The 18,017-nt window shown below is 41.7% G+C and overlaps 1 protein-coding gene and 1 long non-coding RNA gene across 6 annotated transcripts in view; one reads left to right on the top strand and one right to left on the bottom strand.

Annotated features, from left to right (window-relative positions):
- LOC128329561 (uncharacterized) overlaps positions 1–10,758 on the top strand; it is a 63,859-nt gene extending 53,101 nt beyond the window's left edge. The window contains exons 5-7 of the long non-coding RNA XR_008309702.1: positions 9,452–9,668; positions 9,778–9,885; positions 10,119–10,758. This is a non-coding gene — a long non-coding RNA (uncharacterized LOC128329561). The remainder of the gene's footprint in view (positions 1–9,451; positions 9,669–9,777; positions 9,886–10,118) is intronic.
- Positions 3,316–18,017, bottom strand: part of BRD9 (bromodomain containing 9) — a 38,004-nt gene continuing 23,302 nt past the window's right edge. For all 5 annotated transcript variants that reach the window (XM_053260974.1, XM_053260971.1, XM_053260973.1 and 2 more), the window contains exons 12-17: positions 16,213–16,324; positions 12,837–12,875; positions 11,608–11,679; positions 8,174–8,276; positions 4,597–4,764; positions 3,316–4,190 (exon numbers count right to left, since the gene is read on the bottom strand). In XM_053260974.1, coding sequence (XP_053116949.1) covers positions 4,090–4,190; positions 4,597–4,764; positions 8,174–8,276; positions 11,608–11,679; positions 12,837–12,875; positions 16,213–16,324 — 595 coding nt within the window. In that variant the 3' untranslated portion in view covers positions 3,316–4,089. The remainder of the gene's footprint in view (positions 4,191–4,596; positions 4,765–8,173; positions 8,277–11,607; positions 11,680–12,836; positions 12,876–16,212; positions 16,325–18,017) is intronic.

Here is an 18,017-nt window from a genome sequence, read left to right on the forward strand (position 1 = left end):
CTGGGCTGCTCTGTGCAGCATGGATTGTATGGGCACATGGTAGCATGCCAAAGCGAACAGCAACAATTGTCTGGGAAGGAAGGTAGGTCCATCCCTGCCTTCCTCCCCGCTCCGGAAATTATTGTGAGCATAGTTTGATGACTGTTTGATGATTACCTTAAAAGATTATATCACATTGCAGAGTTAAAGCATGATTATGACCTAGTTTTTGCAACTCAGCAGCCATACCTGCAACAGGTATGTACTCTCCATAAGCTAACATTAAAGGTCTAGGGTGTTTCTACCAACTCACAAACACTCTATAAACAGTCCTCAAGAACTATTTCTGTGGCAGAGTTATTATTTTATTATTTATTTTTACTTGTTACATTTATATCCCGCTCTTCTTCCAAGGAGCCCAGAGCGGTGTACTACATACTTAGGTTTCTCCTCACAACAACCCTGTGAAGTAGGTTAGGCTGAGAGAGAAGTGACTGGCCCAGAGTCACCCAGCTACTATCATGGCTGAATGGGGATTTGAACTCGTGTCTCCCCAGTCCAAGTCCAGCACTCTAACCACTACACCACACTAGCTCTCTTGTGGCTTATAATCATCTCTATAGTTTGTCGGGAGTGGAGGGCCTGGGGGCTTGTTTCTACATTATTCCACACACAATTAGGCATGAGTCAATTCACAACCACATCAAGAGAACTGAGCGTGTACTCAGATTGTGACTTTCTGATTAGTGTGATAGCAGAAATGGCTGCAAGCTCCTCCCAGGCAGTCTGGTTGACATTCCTCTTTCACATAAGCACTCAGTTTATCTGTGTGAATCAGTCCAAAGGCTCATTGAGCTCAATAACATTTCCAAGCAAAGAGTTGAAGCTGGCATGTGCCTAGTCAGAACATTGGTCCTGCTAGCTCAGTACAATCTACTCTGACCAACAGTGGCTATCCTAGGTTTCAGGCAGAGTTCCTTTCAGTTACGCTCTTGAGATCCCCCCACTGGAGATCCCAGGGATTGACCATGGATCCTTCTGCATGTAAAGTATGTGCCCTAATATAGAGCTATGGGCTCTGTCACAGCAATAGGTCCCACAGTTCAAGTGCACTTAGGATCAGTATTAACCTGAATTAAAAAAATATATATATACAACCAAGAAATCTTGAGGTGTTTCAACAGTAGCTCCTGTCACTAACCTATTATTGCTCGTCATAGAAGTCATGCTTGTACTGAATTCTGAGTTTTACCTGTCTTTCCTTACTCATAAGGATTATGCTATTTTGCCATGCTCTGAAAATATTTGTATTTCTCACATTTATAGAATGTCTTTTCTTCAAGGAGCTCAAGGTGTAATACTTGGGATTTCCCCCAACAACTCTGAGGAAGGTTAAGCTAAGATATGCAGTAGATACTGATCCTCAATCTGTTGCATGAGTATTAACCAGATATGCTTTTCAAATGAATTTTAACAGCAAAATACACTTTGAAGTACTTAAAACGTCCCAATCTCTGAGACAACAAAGATAGGCTAGCCTGCCATGGGAACTGATTTTGGGGTATTTCTGTGTCTCATGAGCTTCCAGTGTTTTTCTTCACTAAAAGGACTCTGCCAGGATTAAATCCATTGGCTGACATCCAGAGCAGCCTAACACGGTCCCTTGTAACAAAAGCATCTCTGCATAGTGCTATTCTGGATGATGCTCTGTGTGCTCCCTTAAGTGTGGGCGGTCTTGTGCAAGAGTGTGAATACTTTTCAGAGCTTGTCTGCACTTCAGAAGTGCTCTGTTGAGAGAAAACATGTCACTGACACAATGCGCTTCCACTCTAAATTGAGCATTTCTGGAGTACGGACAAGTTCCAAAAGGCATTTGTACTCTTATGCAAGACTGCCTGTGCTTCGAGGAGAGTGCAGAGCAGTGCATTGCCAGGACTAGCAGTTGATGGGCGCTGCTTAGGAGTGCCCACATTAGGCTGCTCTGTATGTTAACTGTTGTGTTTTATATTCTGTTGGTTCGATCCCTATTGTTCCCCTTTAAATGGTAGTAAACCAGTTTGTTCAAACAAAATTCCAAGTTCAATGGTACTTAGTTCCTACTACATTGTGATTTTCCAATATTTAATTTGGTTCTGCAAGCACCGTAAAATACTAATTGAAGCCTACAACCAGAAAATTGATTGGTTAATTCAAATAAATATATGAAATTCAGTTTCTACTGAACAGCACTGTTCCACTACTGCATATTTTCAACAGCACCTTCTCAGTTGTCTCCATTCCTCATGCTTCTCCTACACCCTGCTCTTCCCTAGATCTTTATTTCCTCCAGCTACCTTTACCTCTCATCTTAATGCCTGTCCTTTCTTTTAGCCACCCTGCCTCTGTCTCCCATGACCTGTAACTTTCTTATCTTTAAGAAACCTTTTGCTCATTGTCCAGTCCTCAACCTGTTTCCACACAGAGAAGTGTTTGAAGTATTAATCCCTGTCAAACATGTACCATTTCCTCCTCTCACAGAATATGAACTGCAAACATTCTGCTGCTGTTTATTGGTTGTAATGCTTGGCAAAATACAATACAGGCAAACTTTGCTACTCCTGGGGGTTCCGTTCCTTGTCTACTACTGCGAGTATAGAGACTGCGAGTAACGAGACATTATGCCTATGGGAAAAGGGGGGTTAGGTTTCTGGATTGAATAAAAAGGGCAAAAAACGTCCAAAACAAGATGAAAAATAGCAACCAAAAAAAGCTCTACTGTACCATGCTCTGTGGGAACGCCTTGTGCCCAGCAATGCCCCCTGCAAACCACCAAAAAATCATGGAAAAAATATGCATTTTCAAAAAATAGAGATGAGCCACAAAATTGCTCCTGCTAACATGCTGCTTAGAAATCCTAATAAAGTGGCGGCAGGAAGTGACCTTGTGGTCACTTCTGGCCCTCTAGGAACTGCGGATACTGTACATGGTTTTTAACCCTTTAGTATCCACTGGTAATGAAATCAAGTGTCAGACACTTGTGGATATGCGAAAATGCGGATTATGAGTCTACGAATAGCAAGGTTTCCCTGTAGACTTTCTAAAGATTTTGTCCAAATGCATTTAGAACTTGATTACTCTTATATCATTCTAGTTACATTATAACCTTTAGCAGATATATGGGTTGTAACCAAATAAAGTTAGTCATGATTAAGCACCGTTGAAATAAATGAGACATGTTAATCACAACTAAGTTCCACTAATTTTACTGGGATCTAGTAATGTCTAGCTTTTCTCTGAATACCACCCTATATCTGGGACACCAATGTTTGAGGTAATGAAGACTTGGCAAACAAAATATGTACTGGAAACACCAGCATACAAGTAAATTTTTGGACTTTTATTAATATTTACAGTATTGTTAATGAACAACAAATAATTCTAGGTTACACATAATATCAATTGTTTAAAAAAAATCATTCAATATAAAATTTCAAATACTTCATTTAAAAACTACACAAATGTTTACCCTTTCTGCAGGTACAATTACACCCATATACACAAAACATTTTTAAAATCTGGATGGCAGAGGCTGAATGTCTGGAAGCAAAGTTCTCAGCAGTACAATGACTTTATTTTTTTGACATCCAAATTTAATTCATAACTTTCTCTTTTAATCTGGCCCAACTCCACAGTGAACAACTGGGGGAAGAGGAGAAAATGAAAAAATACCACCACACACAAATCCATAGTTGTGAAACCTGTATTATCACTGAAAAATCCTCCTAGAGGAGCTTCAGTACGGTCATAGTTGCACACAAAGTATAAAACTTTTAATGATTGACAGCATGATAGACAGCTGGTTAGCAATTTTTTTTTATAAATAAGGGTTCTTAAATACGTAATTTGCAACTGCTTCTTTAGATCTATTATACACACCCCTAAAATATTGTATGAGCTATGGCGCAGATACCATGATATACTTATTACCCAAATAAAATTTACAAATATGTGGTACGAGCATTATTACACAGCAATCCTCATACAAAAGAGAACAAAGTGAAATGCATACTGTTTGATGGAACTCTGTAAAATGTTACACAGTTTAAAATATACAATACTGTATATGTGAGATTAGTTGTTATTGGCATTTGCAGGTTCAGGAGACTGAAGAAATTCATAGGGGTCATGGACCATGTCCTGTTGTTCTCCTACACTTAAATGCGAAGGGCTTCCTATAGCAAACAGGGAAGAAAATAAGAAAATTTATCACGACACATTATTTGAGAAAATATTAAGACTTTTGATCAAAATTCTCCACTGTTACTTTAGAAATGCCAAATTTTAATTAACTTGACAAAAAGTTCAGTAAAACCAATGAATCACACAATATTAGACCCTGCTTAGTCCTTTCTATCAGAGGTGCAAACCACCCAGAGATGAAAGTCAACCACCCACCAACCACCACCTCCCAACCACAACCCCCCCCACCAACCACAACCCCCCCACGCCACCAACCAACCAACCAACAAATCTGTTTATGATTCCTTTGCTGTCAATGCAGTTAACATCTTGGGAATCTTAAACAATTTAATTTTAAGTGAGACACTTCAGGTCGTCATTTTATACAATCAGATTTACCTAAATGATGCTGATCTCTTTCAGATGCATTAGAGAGGGAACTGAGATTAGAGGAAGGCCTAGATCCTACTCTGTCAGTCTGAGCTTCATGAAGGTCCTGTAGTAATTTGGTTGTTTCATCCAAATGTAAATGATTATCTTCGTGATCAAGCTCCTTCTTTACTTTACCTGAGAATAACAATAGACCATTCAAAGTGAGCTATGATTTTGAATTAGTAATCAGAAAAAGTAAATGTTTCAATGATGTTTCCAATTCTCCCTCCCACATCAATCTTCTTTTACAATGAAGCTGAATCAAAGCAATGTACTTTTAATATACCATGATATTCCATTGACACAGTGTATAGAAAAATGCATTCAGTTTCAGCAAGGATGTGTGTTCTATTAGTACAAAGATTTTAATGTTTTTTCATAAGTCAGAGTCATACTAGATGGGCTATTGGAGATCTATGATTAGATCTTCCATCTCTTTAAAAATTTTTTTTAAAGCAGCAGCAGAGGGGAGGGGCATGAAATCAGGGCTGTGATGCTAGGGACACAGTGTTTCTCTTTTCTCCCCTAGGGGAAAGAAGCGAAGGATGAGAGGAAATTTAAGACGACGGATGATCCAATCACAGATCTCCAGCGTCTAGCTGAGGAAGAGAGAGAGACTTCAGTGTACCAGCGGGAAGAGAAATCGTGCTCTTGCTGGTGCATTTTGGTCTCTTGCACACACTCCACTTTCTCTCAGACAGAGCTTAATTGAGAGGTGCCAGAGCTCAAGCCTACTTAGAAATTTTAGCATCTGATCGAAGAACCCTAAAGGCTGGAATTAAGGACTAAGAAAATAAAAGGAGAGTGTGACTAAACCCAAACACAGTAGTGCACAAAGGAGAAGAGGTCAGATTCTTTTCCAATAGGTTAAACTAGGAATTAATTGTCTCGGCCAATATTTTAAGATGCCAAGTGTAGCGGATTAATAGCCTTTGTCTTCGAGCAAGCTCACGAGGAGAATGAGAATGCTGAAGCCCTCTGAGCTTTCCGAGCAAGGCTTCTCTCCTCAACCTTTCTGTAATTTTTGGTAAAGGCGGCCACTACCACCCACTTATCGATAGAACTTGAATCTACCCTGGGCTTGGGGTGGAATCCCAGGGAAAATTCTTTTGCTATTGGAAAAGTACAAAAACCTTCCATGTGTGGTGAGAAAACTGATAGCTGTTGACCGCCTGAGGAGTGTTGCACTGGAGAAACCCCCTTTCAGCCCCACTTTGTCCTGAGTTAAAAAAATACACTCGGGGAGGCTTGTAAAAGAAAAGAACAAAAAGAACAGTTTTTACTCAAATGCTACAGACTGCTTCCATCTGAGGCTCTCTCTCAGCTTTTAGTTACAGGTAAAAATACCCAGTAGGTTACAAGGGTACTTCAAAAAGCACCCCAAATGATGATGGGGTGGCACACTTTAAAAATTGTGGTTACCCAGTTGCAAAGAACAGGTATGTAGGAAAATACAAATGCACCTTTAAAAGCTTACAGAGTCTTTTGCAATGCTCTGGCTGGATGCATGAAGGCTAGCGTTTCTTAGTTTAGTCACGTTACAGGTAAACAAGAATAGACCATTATCAGGGATATACACAACGTACACAAAAGAAAACAGAAACTCTAATGCCAAGTCTGACTAAACAAACTTTCCCCTAGGCTAATCTTCCCGAAGCCAAAGCCCTAGCTTTCTTTTTCTTGAACTCACCAAACTTTGGTAGAGGATTCAAGCTTCCTGCCCTCCTGGCTTCCCAGGACCTGAAGAAGGGACATTCTCCTCCAGCCAGTCCTCATGGCCATATGTCCTCCTCTGCACTCCCAGCCTGCTTATTCTCTAAAAAAGAAACTCTCCTTCCTCCCAAAGGCTCTCTAGGTCCCACTCACCTAGTGTGCTGATTGGCTGACCCCTGGAGTTCACCAGCCTGTCAGTCAGGACAGGGTTCACTTCCAGTTAACTCTTTAGGGGAGGGATGGCTGATCACTACAAGGGTTTCTGTTCCTTTGGTCTACCATTCAATTCAGCCACATACACAGACTGAAGTCAAGTTATACAGCATAAATGTACATTCAGTATCATTTACACTTGGCTAGTGTCCAAATTCTAAACATATTTATCTGGAAACATTCATTTAACAGAATGCAGTTCTTAGAAAGCGTGGCTATAGCTCAAATCCAATTATAGAGGATTTACATTAGTGGAGCAGGATGTTCAAATACCCTAGGAACAGCCATTCAAAAATAACCCAAAAATTAAACTAGGCCAAAAAGAAAAAAGAAAGAAAGAAAACATATTGAATAAGCATTCTACATATTGTGAACATCTCGACACACCACCAAGTTTAATTTCTGCTTCTTTTATCTTCAAAACAAAGACAAACTACACATATTGCATGAAAAATCTATTTTGTGGGTTTCCTATCCAGTAAGATTGAAACATTAAATACAATAGTATTCCCATTTCAAAATGCTTCAGTTGCATAAAATAGGTTAGCCTTGTTCATTCTGTATGAATTTGTATAACTTTTAGAAGACAGCTGTAAAATGCAGTTAAACACATTTGACAAATGCTGTTTTAGAAAAGATCACTGTCTACTCTCAAACAACTAATGAAAGATTCTACTATGAGTTCAGTTTTTAAAATACAACTACATGAATACCACAAAACTGAGTTGGTGACATCCAGAGCAGTGCTAGTGCAGGAGAAATAGTGCACACCAGAAAACTGCTACTGAGGGTCAAGGTATGCTCGGCAAGTGGTGCCAGTGGCTGCAGAAGGAGGGATGAGGATCTGGAAACTGTGTGGAGACAGTTGCTTGGAAGGCATCTCTGCACGTTTACTGGAGACTCCCCTTTTTCCTGCAGCCACCAGAACAGCATCATACGCTGCTGCCAAGGTTCTCATGACCCTCCGGAACGGCTTTCTAGTGGGGTGCAACTGGAACACAGGAAGCTGACCTTATACCAAGTCAAACCATTGGTCCATCTAGCTCAGTATTGTCTATGCAGACTGGCAGCGGCTTCTCCAAGGCTGCAGTCAGAAGTCTCTCTCAGCCCTATCTTGGAGATGCCAGGGAGGGAAATTGGAACCTTCTGCATGCAGATGTTCTTACCAGAACGGCTCCACCCTCCGTAGGGGAATATCTTAGAGTGCACATGTCTCCCATTCAAATGCAAACCAGAGCAGACTCCTTAGCAAGGGAAACAGTTGATGCTTGCTACCACAAGACCAGCTCTCCTCACCTGGAAGGGGGTGGCTGCAAACTTGGCATGTGCTAAATCTCTTGCACTAGTGCCACTTTTGATGGTACTCTGGATGACACTGTAAAAATGTTCTAAATGCCAAAGATGTTCTCAACCCTCATTAGATTCCCAGCTGGATTAGTAATGTTTCCTGTATTAGTTCTAGGACTTGTCTCCTGGATAGTGAATAACATTGCATTAACATACCTACGGCTATATCATGTTAGGCTGGGCCTAAAAGAAAATAATCAATGGACTATACTATGTATACACTATTTGTGTGATACTTTCAACACACAACTACTCTGTTGAGAACACCTACCCAATGAACTCAACATGGATATATCAAGTGACACATCTGGATATGGCTTCATAGACAAAAAATCCAAAACAGAACTAGTACTGTCTCCTATGGCTTCTCCAACCTGAACAAAGAAAGAGAAAAGGAGACTCAGAATCTATCAAAATGTCACTACTCAATATAAACAGCAATGGAACTTTTTGCTTAGGTTGAACACCTGAAGCTGCCTTTCTGAATCAGACCACTGGTTCAACAAGGCTGTACTCTCTGACTGGCAGCAACTCTTCAGAATCTCAGATGGGGGTCTTTTTCCAGCACTCCCTGGATATATCAGGGATTGAACTGCACACACATAAAAAGGTTACTCACCTGTAGCTATTGATCTGGTAGAGATCAGTTAACATCCATAAGAATGGTTACTGTGCCTGAGCAGGACCCTCATGGTAGAATGCCACAGTTCATCAAGGCGACTGAGCCCCGCCCTCCATGCCTACAGCGTGCTATTTAAAGGCAAGCTGGGTGCCATGTAATTCAGTTCTTGGATGACCACAGTGGACAACAATCATCCGGAAGCAGGTGAGTTCATCATTGAAAGAGAATAGCATGCACACTCAATACGCACATAGTGTAGCACTAGTTTGGTAGGGTCTTATGGAGGTCAACGGATCTCTACCAGATCAATAGTTACAGGTGAGCAACTTGTTTATCTGGATCAAGATCCATAAGACGGGGTGTTTAGCTAGCTCCCAATGGAGGAGCGTAACACCTGCTTCAAAACACTTCTCTCGAAGCTCACCTCGGCAGCAGAGCACACATGGCATAATGCTTGACGAAAGGTAACTCAGTGGACCAGATTGCTGCTTTACAGATGTCCATGAAGGTTACCTCCAATAAATGTGCAGTTGATGAACATAGGGAGAACCATATCTTGGTTAAGGTGGAAATCAGATACCACCTTGGGTAAAAAGCCCTGGGTCCATATGTATTAGCACTTTATCAGGATAGATCCTGGTATATGGTGAATCAATCCGCAATGCACCAACGCAAGTGAATCTGCAATTCACGAACGTGTTTACCTGTAGTTATGGCAAGCAGGAAGGCAGTTTTCAAAATCACTAGTTTGATGGATGCAGAATTCATTGGTTCAAATGGGGCCTCTGTTAAAGCTGAAAGGACCAAGTATATGCTCCATGGTTCTACAGGAGTACAGATGGGCGGATATAAATTCCCTCCCTGACAGTTGATGTAGGCTAGTGCAGTAGTATTGTCTAACTGCACTTGTATCACTTTCCCCTGCAGAAGTGGCAGGAAGGCTCTCATCACTTTGAAGACAGCCAGCAGTTCTAGAAAACTTATATGTAACTGTGCCTGTTGAAGGGTCCGCTTGACCTGAATCCAATGTCCCCCACAGTGGGCGCCCCAGCCCCGCAGAGAAGTTTCTGTTGTTAACCAGACAGGAGAAGTCAGCATCTGAAAAGGAACTCCTTCCAACAGATTCCTGTCATTCAACCAGCGGGTACGTGAGTATAGAATCTGACCTGGGATCTCTAGACACAGGTGCTGGCTGTCTATATTTGGGTGAAATACTAACAAATCAAAGTTGTAACTTGAGCATCTTTAACCAGGCATATCTCACCACTGGACGCCATGGGTCTTTGAATGAGTTGAGCCGGCTGAGATGGATGCTGTTGGAAACTGAGAACCAGGTCCCTGATGCACTTGAAGTGCTCAAGGTAAGTACGTCCTTCCAGCTTCTGTGTCTAAGACTGCTCCAATGTAGTTGATGATATGAACTGGCTCCAGATGGGACTTCTTCCAACTGACTTGGATTCCCAAGTCTTGGAGGAGAGACAAAATGTACGCTGTTTGAGAACATAACTCTTCTATGTTTTTGGAGGTCAAGAAGAGCCAGTCGTCCAGTAACGAGTAGACCTCCAAAATTGTCCGTGTGTTTTTTTTTAAACAGATGAACTCACAATAAAAAACTTTTACCGATGAGGCGTGACAGCCCAAGGACTCAATGCAATGACAGTCAGAAAAAAACTGAAGAACACGGTGGCAGGGCTTGGTCACCTCAACGAGCTGCAGCATTCTACTGTGAGGGTCCTGAGCAGGCACAGTACTCATTCTTATGGATCTCAACAGATCTCGATCCAGATTGTGTGCTTTACTACTGAGATACAGGCCCTTCCCAAGCACACCATGCAACAAACAAGACTTTTGCCATAATTTAAGTATACTCTCAAGGAGGGCAACCCACATACTTAGTGATTTTCAGCTGGGCAGCCAAATGTGCATATGATGTTGCACTAGTAAATATGTTCCAAGGATGCATGGCTTCTTGTTTGCATAAGAACTTGTTTAATAGAGTTATCCCACTTTATCCTTAAAACCATCCCATGAGGTAACTTTAGGCTGAAAGACAGTGACTTTCCAAAGCCACCCAGAAAACTCCATGGATAAGCAGAATCTGAATTTGTATCTCCCTGGTTCCACTCTGGCACCCTATTCATTACATCAGAGTGTATCTCTGCCAATACATAGCGGAGGCCTTCTGGATACGAAAACCAGACACTTACAGGTGAAACTCGGAAAATTAGAATATTGTGCAAAAGTCTATTAATTTCAGTAATGCAAATTAAAAGGTGAAACTGATATATGAGACAGACGCATTACATGCAAAGCGAGATAAGTCAAGCCTTAATTTGTTATAATTGTGATGATCATGGCGTACAGCTCATGAAAACCCCAAATCCACAATCTCAGAAAATTAGAATATTACATGGAACCAATAAGACAAGGATTGAAGAATAGAACAATATCGGACCTCTGAAAAAGTATACAGTGTACTGTGCTTGATTGGCCAGCAAACTCACCTGACCTGACCCCATAGAGAATCTATGGGGCATTGCCAAGAGAAGGATGAGAGACATGAGACCAAACAATGAAGAATTGCTGAAGGCCGCTAATGAAGCATCCTGGTCTTCCATAATACCTCATCAGTGCCACAGGCTGATAGCATCCATGCCACGCCGCATTGAGGCAGTAATTGCTGCAAAAGGGGCCCAAACCAAGTACTGAATACATATGCATGCTTATACTTTTCAGAGGTCCGATATTGTTCTATTCTTCAATCCTTGTCTTCTTGGTTCCATGTAATATTCTAATTTTCTGATATTGTGGATTTGGGGTTTTCGTGAGCTGTACGCCATGATCATCACAATTATAACAAATTAAGGCTTGACTTATCTCGCTTTGCATGTAATGCGTCTGTCTCATATATCAGTTTCACCTTTTAATTTGCATTACTGAAATTAATGGACTTTTGCACGATATTCTAATTTTCCGAGTTTCACCTGTATATAAAGAGGAGCTAATTATGATAGCTTCTAATACCTAAAATGCACTACTCTGCCATATCATTTTAAAGTTACAAACTATACAAGAATTCTTACAATACTCTGCTTGGAGGCATCTGGGCAAGTATTGCGCAATTTGTGTTCTTCTTTTATAAGGACTGCAGGAACCTGAAATATGAAGATACATTCACATTGTTAGCAATCCACATTCTGCTTCACCATGGCACCTTTATTTCTAGTACTCTATATAGACATCACAGACTGTCCAGCATGCACAGCATGGATTTGTATTATAGTTAGTGTATTTAAATCTTAGCCTTGATTGGAATGCTTTAAGACAACACGAAGGTTTCAATTAGTGAGTTTAAAAAATGTGATCTTATGATTTGAATTAAGTTCTGTCAGTTTGCAATAAACATACATTAGGCATTTTCAACCCTGATTTTTGTATGCAGATTCCTTTTGGTATGTTAAAAACGCAAGTTATATGATGAAAAGTTAAAGAAACCTCCCCCCGCCCCCACCACACACACATACCTCTAACCACTAAGAAGCCAGTAGCTGGAAAACTGCAGTAAAAAATTCTATAATTCATTGACTTCACAAATGTTTATATCCTTACATATGAGTCCATCAATGTTTTTTGTTAGCCTACTTTCCAGTAGGCTTATCAGATCACCTGGCATTCCATGTGTGCGTCCGTCCGTGTGTTCCACCCCGCCCATCAACTTTGCAATGCCTGAATCAATATGAACCAAATCATGTACAGTTGTATGGACACATAGGAACACCTCAAAAGCAAAGTTTGTGAGGATATCATCCATCCCAATTCAAAATGGCGGATGTGTAAATGTTTGTGGTAATTTGAACCAAATTTGCTACAAAAGTAGGGACACCTCAATGGTGTGGTTTGTAATGATGTCATTCACCCCAATCCAAGAAGGTGGGCACATGAAGATTTGAGGTGCAATTGGGCTAACATGAACTGCCTAACCAATTTGAACCAAATGTTGGTACAGGTATAGGAACATAGAGGGACAGCTCAAGGGCCTAGTTTGTAATGATGTCATCCACTCTGATTCACGATGGCAGACGCATTTGAGGCACAAGTGGTAACCAATTTGGACCAAATTTGGTACAGTTGTAGGGACACTTCAAACAGAGAGTTTGTGATGATGTCATCCACCCCAGTTCAAGATGGTGGATGCCACTTGTGAATGGCCTAACTGATCTGGACCAAATTTAGTTGTAGGGATAGTGAAAGGAAAATAGGCAGATTAGTTTTTACTTGAACAACTTTTCTTTTTAAACAAAGTACAACTTACTTTGACTTCATCTGGTGGCTTCATTGGAATGTTTCTCCTCTGAAATTGACAAAATTAAAAATAAGTTGTCACTCAAATAAAATTATTATTATTATTATTATTTCTTGTTTACACAGTCAGACAGGTGTTATTGATTGGTTTGTTTTATCCAGACATCGAGTCCTTCCCAAGGACCTGGGATGGCTGAATTTTATCATCAATACTGTTGGTTATTATAGGTATCGTCACAAAATATAGGCTGTTCCCAGTAAAGCTGCTTTTTGTAATTGGCTGATGGTGATTTCTGTGGCCCCTATGCAGGGGCGTAACTACTATTAGGCAAGGGGAGGCAGTTGCTGGGAGGCCCCACTGCCTTGGGAGGCCCCCAGAGACACCTCACATAACTCCCCATTGCCTCCTGCCCAGCCCCAAGGCCCCTCAGCCACTTGCCCTGTTTGCCCTCTCTCCTGCTTGTCCTCCTGGCCAGCAATTTAAGCAGCAGACAAGCTGCCTGCAAAGAGCTCCTTTTCTCCCTGCCAATCAGCTGATCGGCGGGTGGGCGGGGCTTCCAGGGAGGCCTCAGTGAAGCCAGAACTGGAGTAAGCCTGCAGGGAAGCCCCAAGCAAGGAAAGAAGGAGGCAGGCAGGCAGAGTGGCCCCCACAGCTCTCTGCAGCAGACCCTCTGCCCAGCCCAGCATTTGCCAGGTAGAATGTGAACTCCTTTTTGTGGTCACCCCTCTCCCCCAGATATATAGGGATCTGCTTGCCATAGGGCTTTGATATGGAGGGAGGAGAGACTGAGAAGTCTCTGAATATTTAATTTAAAACAGCTTGGAAAATTTGCTGGCTTTAAAAAAAAACTATCTAAAAAGTCCTATAAGTGGCTTGTTCCATGGCAGAAAATTATAAAAACTTCTGGAACAAACAATATTCTATTTATTTATTTATTTATCCATTCATTCATTCATAAATGCACTTATGCTCATTTTGCAACCCAGAAGGTCTGAGTGAGAACTGTGAAGCATGTGTGGTGCTTTTATTTTATTTTATTTTTCTTGTGTGTGAACTACTCCCCAATAACACGCAGGGACTTCAGGGTCAATCTGGCCAACATGTGAATGCAGAACCTCCATTCCAGAGGAGATGTGTGTTAAAGGGCTTTAAAAGCCTCCTGTGAAAAACCTCCTGCAATCAAACTTTACTGAATTTGTTCAAAATTCTGAGAAAAACATAGGCTCACACTGCATGGTTGAAAGTCTCCTTTGCTAATCTGCAGCGAGGGTCCCATTTTAATAATTCGCGTTTCTAGTGTGTTCTAGGCATTAAAAGTAGCACAAATATATAGTACTCAATGTATATCACTATATATTGTGAAGAGTGTGTGTGTGTGTGTGTGTGTGTGTGTGTGTGTGTGTGTGTGTGAGTGCATATTCAGTGAAATGTATTTCTAGGCAGCATACTTATTTTGAAATACCAGACTTAAATCCTTGGGGGCCTGGGGGGTGCGGAGGTCCTGGACTTTGGGGGGGGGGGGGCATTTTAAAATATCATCTCTGGGCCCACTTCAACCTTGCTACACCCCTGCCCCTATGGTGTTGAGGTGCTCTTCAAGTTGTTTTGGGATTGCACCTAGGGCGCCAATTACCACTGGGATTATTTTGGTCTTCTTCTGCCACAGCCTTTCAATTTCAATTTGTAGATCTTTGTATTTTGTTATTTTTTTCTATTTCTTTTCCTTCTATTCTGCTATCCCCTGGTATTGCTATGTCGATTATTTTGACTTGTTTTTCTTTCTTCTCGACTACAGTTATATCTGGTATATTGTGTGGCAGATGTTTGTCTGTTTGTAGTCGGAAGTCCCATACTATTTTTGCATCTTCATTTTGTACAACTTTTTCAATTTTATGGTCCCACCAATGTTTGGCTACAGGTAGCTTGTATTATTTGCAGATGTTCCAGTGTATCATCCCTGCTACCTTGTCATGCCTTTGTTTGTAGTCAGTCTGTCCAGTCTTTTTACAACAGCTGATTAGGTGGTCCACTGTTTCATCTGCTTCTTTACAAAGATAGCACTTGCTGTTTGTTGTTGATTTTTCTACTTTTGCTCTTATTGCATTTGTTCTTAGTGCCTGTTCTTGTACAGCCAGTATTAAACCCTCTGTTTGTTTCTTCAAGTTTCCATTCTTAAGCCATTGCCAGGTCTTGGTAATGTCTGATTTTCCACTTATATTGTGCAAATATTGACCATGTTGTGGCTTATTTTTCCATTTTTTGCTCAGTTCTTGACTTGTTCTTTCTTGTAGGCCTGCTTTGTTTCATTGGTGTTGAATAGTTTCTCGTTATTGACCATTTGAAGTGCATCTTCTTCACTGTCCTTTATATATTCTTCAAGGCCTCTTTTCTCCAAGAATATATACAGGACAGTGAAGAAGATGCACTTCAAATGGTCAATAATGAGAAACTATTATATTACTACTACTACTACACCACCGCCCTTCCAAAAATGGCTCAGGGCAGTTTTACACAGAGAAATAATAAATAAATGGCTCCCTGTCCCCAAAGGGCTCAGATTCTAAAAAGAAACACAAGATAGACACCAGCAACAGTCACTGGAGGTACTGTGCTGGGGGTGGATAGGGCACTTGTTACCACCTTCCTTACTGGAACACTTATTTGGTCACCTGCAAAATTTGGTCACCTAGGGATTTCAAATAATTACTGTTGCTGAATAACAAATGCTCTGCTGGGGCAAATGCTTATCATCTATTATGGAATTGTCCGGCAATAGCAGTTTTCTGGAATCAGAAATCATATACATTTTGTTCCAAGTACTGGAATTTCCGCCCACTCCTTTGTACATTATATTGGAACTTGCCTGCCAGATATCCTGATTGCTATATGGAGGTGGATGGGTATTTGTTCTGGTTTACAATGGGGAATATATTAAGTGAAACCCAGGTCAATACATATATTGCTTGTGTATAAAATACACAATTGTTTTACAACAAAATGTTAACAACCAACAAAGGAATATTAGTAGGGATGTGCACGAAGCATTTTGTGCAACCCTGGGGTGGCGGAGAGTGGCCATGTGTGTGCCGACACCCACACACTGCTGGGAAGCAGCCGTGCAGTGCGGGGCTTTCTAGAACGGAAAGAACGGACAGTGCCACAGTGGGGGAAGCGGAGGAGCAGGTAGGGACCTATGTGCCTGCTTTTAAAGCTACCACTTGTCTCCTCTTGAAATGTTTTGGCTGTGGAAGCCCGAACCAATTTGGCATCTCTCTACTGAGGCACCCAGACAATTTGAGCATATCCCCAATACCTAGAGGGGCAAACTATCAGACCCACTCTAACTGTGTTTAGCTGGTTGCATCTCTGCATAATGTGGACCTACCTGCTTCAGCTGGTAAATAGTTTTAGAATGATCCCCGCAAGTGATCTGATCTAGCAGATCATCCACAATTTTTTTGCTGTAACTTCCAGAATCTTTCACAAATTCCTGCAAGCTAGAAGAAATTGGAAAATAAAGAGCCAAGAATTCAGAGAGCTGCATATTTTAAAAGCTGTGAACATATATAGGGATGTAAAGTGCTTCAGTGGTAGAGCATCTGCTTTGCATGCAAAAGATCCCAGTTTCAATGTCTGGCATCTCCAGGTAGAGCTCAGAAAGACTTCTGCCTGAAACCCTGGAGAGCCGCTGTCAGTCAGCGTGGACAATAATGAGCTGGATGGACCAATGGTCTGACTTGATACAAGGCAGCTTCCTATGTTGTATATTCACTTTCATTTCTCCCCTAATGTTCTGCCTCTCTAAATAGAAGCACCAGCAGCTTGAGTTGTGCAGAAGTGAATGGGCAGCCAGTGCAGATCAAACAGTACTGGAGTAATATGCTCCAATCACCAGCATCAGTCAGTCAAAAACCTCATTGCAGTAATTTGCACCAGCTGAAGTTTCCAGATGCTTTTCAAGGGCAACACAGTATAGTAGTCAAGACTGGTGATTTCTAGAGCATGAATAGGTGTGGCTAGGTCCAACTTTTCCAGCACAACAGGCTACATATTCACACCCAGATCACGACAATGCTTCTGTTTTCCCAGATAGACTTTGGAATTGCAAATATTTGTATGTTGTTTATTCTAATCCCTACCCAGACAATTATGAAGGACATGATGAAAAAAACAAACTTAATGCCAGTAAGGCAGAAACATTGTTGGTTGGCAAACCATCTGATCTGGGTACGAATGTGCAGCCTGTTCGTTGGAAAAGTTAGATCTAGCCATAGTTCATGCTCTAGAAACCTTGAGATTTGACTGCTGTATTCTACATCCGGAGGTGGGCCAGATTTAAAGCAAATGCATCTCTGTAAGGCTGCCCCCACTTCCCTCTGTTATCATGTCGGGACCTGATGCTGGCCCCTCTGCGCCATTCCTTACCTTGCCGACTCCTCTGCCATCACCTGCCTGTTGCTTTGCACAGGCTTGCCGGATGGATTGTTTACTCTTGTGTGAGCAAAAGATTAAGCAGCCCACCCACTGCTGCAAGAGCCAACTGGGAATGGTGATGGGTATGCATGCGCCCCCCGCTCCAATGATGGCATCAGGGCGCATGCCCACCCATCACCATTCCCAGTCGGCCGCAGAGGCTCTTTACCAACCTTATATCCTACCAGTGGGAAAAGCCTGCTGCATCAAATGGTCCATCCAAGTGGACAATGCAACAATGGAACAACTCTCCTCCGAACACTTTAAATCCATTCACCCTCTACCTGCGCGCTGCAGATTCCGCTAACTTAGTCCTTGAAAGCTATAGCTACCTAGGGCAGGAATGAAAAATCCACTTAACTTGCAGAAACAATGGCCGCCCCAAGCTACACCAGCATTGCTCCAAACCTTGGCTTGACTCTTAATGCGTTGAAGGGGGGAAAAAAGCAAGCAAACAAACAAAAAACCACAAGCTAATTGCTAACACCTACATGGCCAACACAAGTCTAGTGATGGCACCAGGACCTCAAGCAGAAGAGGCAATACAAGCAACTACTTCAACACAAGAAGAGAGATGCTATGAAAGCCGTTTGATCACACCTTCTTCAAGCAGTCAGAACCAAAGACTTGGCCCTATTCTGGCGCATCACCGCGGACCACTCTAGCAACAGCCTGACATATCTGGGCAGCTTCATCTCACCAAAGGCATGAGAATGG

The sequence above is a fragment of the Hemicordylus capensis genome, chromosome 6 (assembly GCF_027244095.1).
Source record: "Hemicordylus capensis ecotype Gifberg chromosome 6, rHemCap1.1.pri, whole genome shotgun sequence".
Lineage (NCBI taxonomy): Eukaryota > Metazoa > Chordata > Lepidosauria > Squamata > Cordylidae > Hemicordylus > Hemicordylus capensis.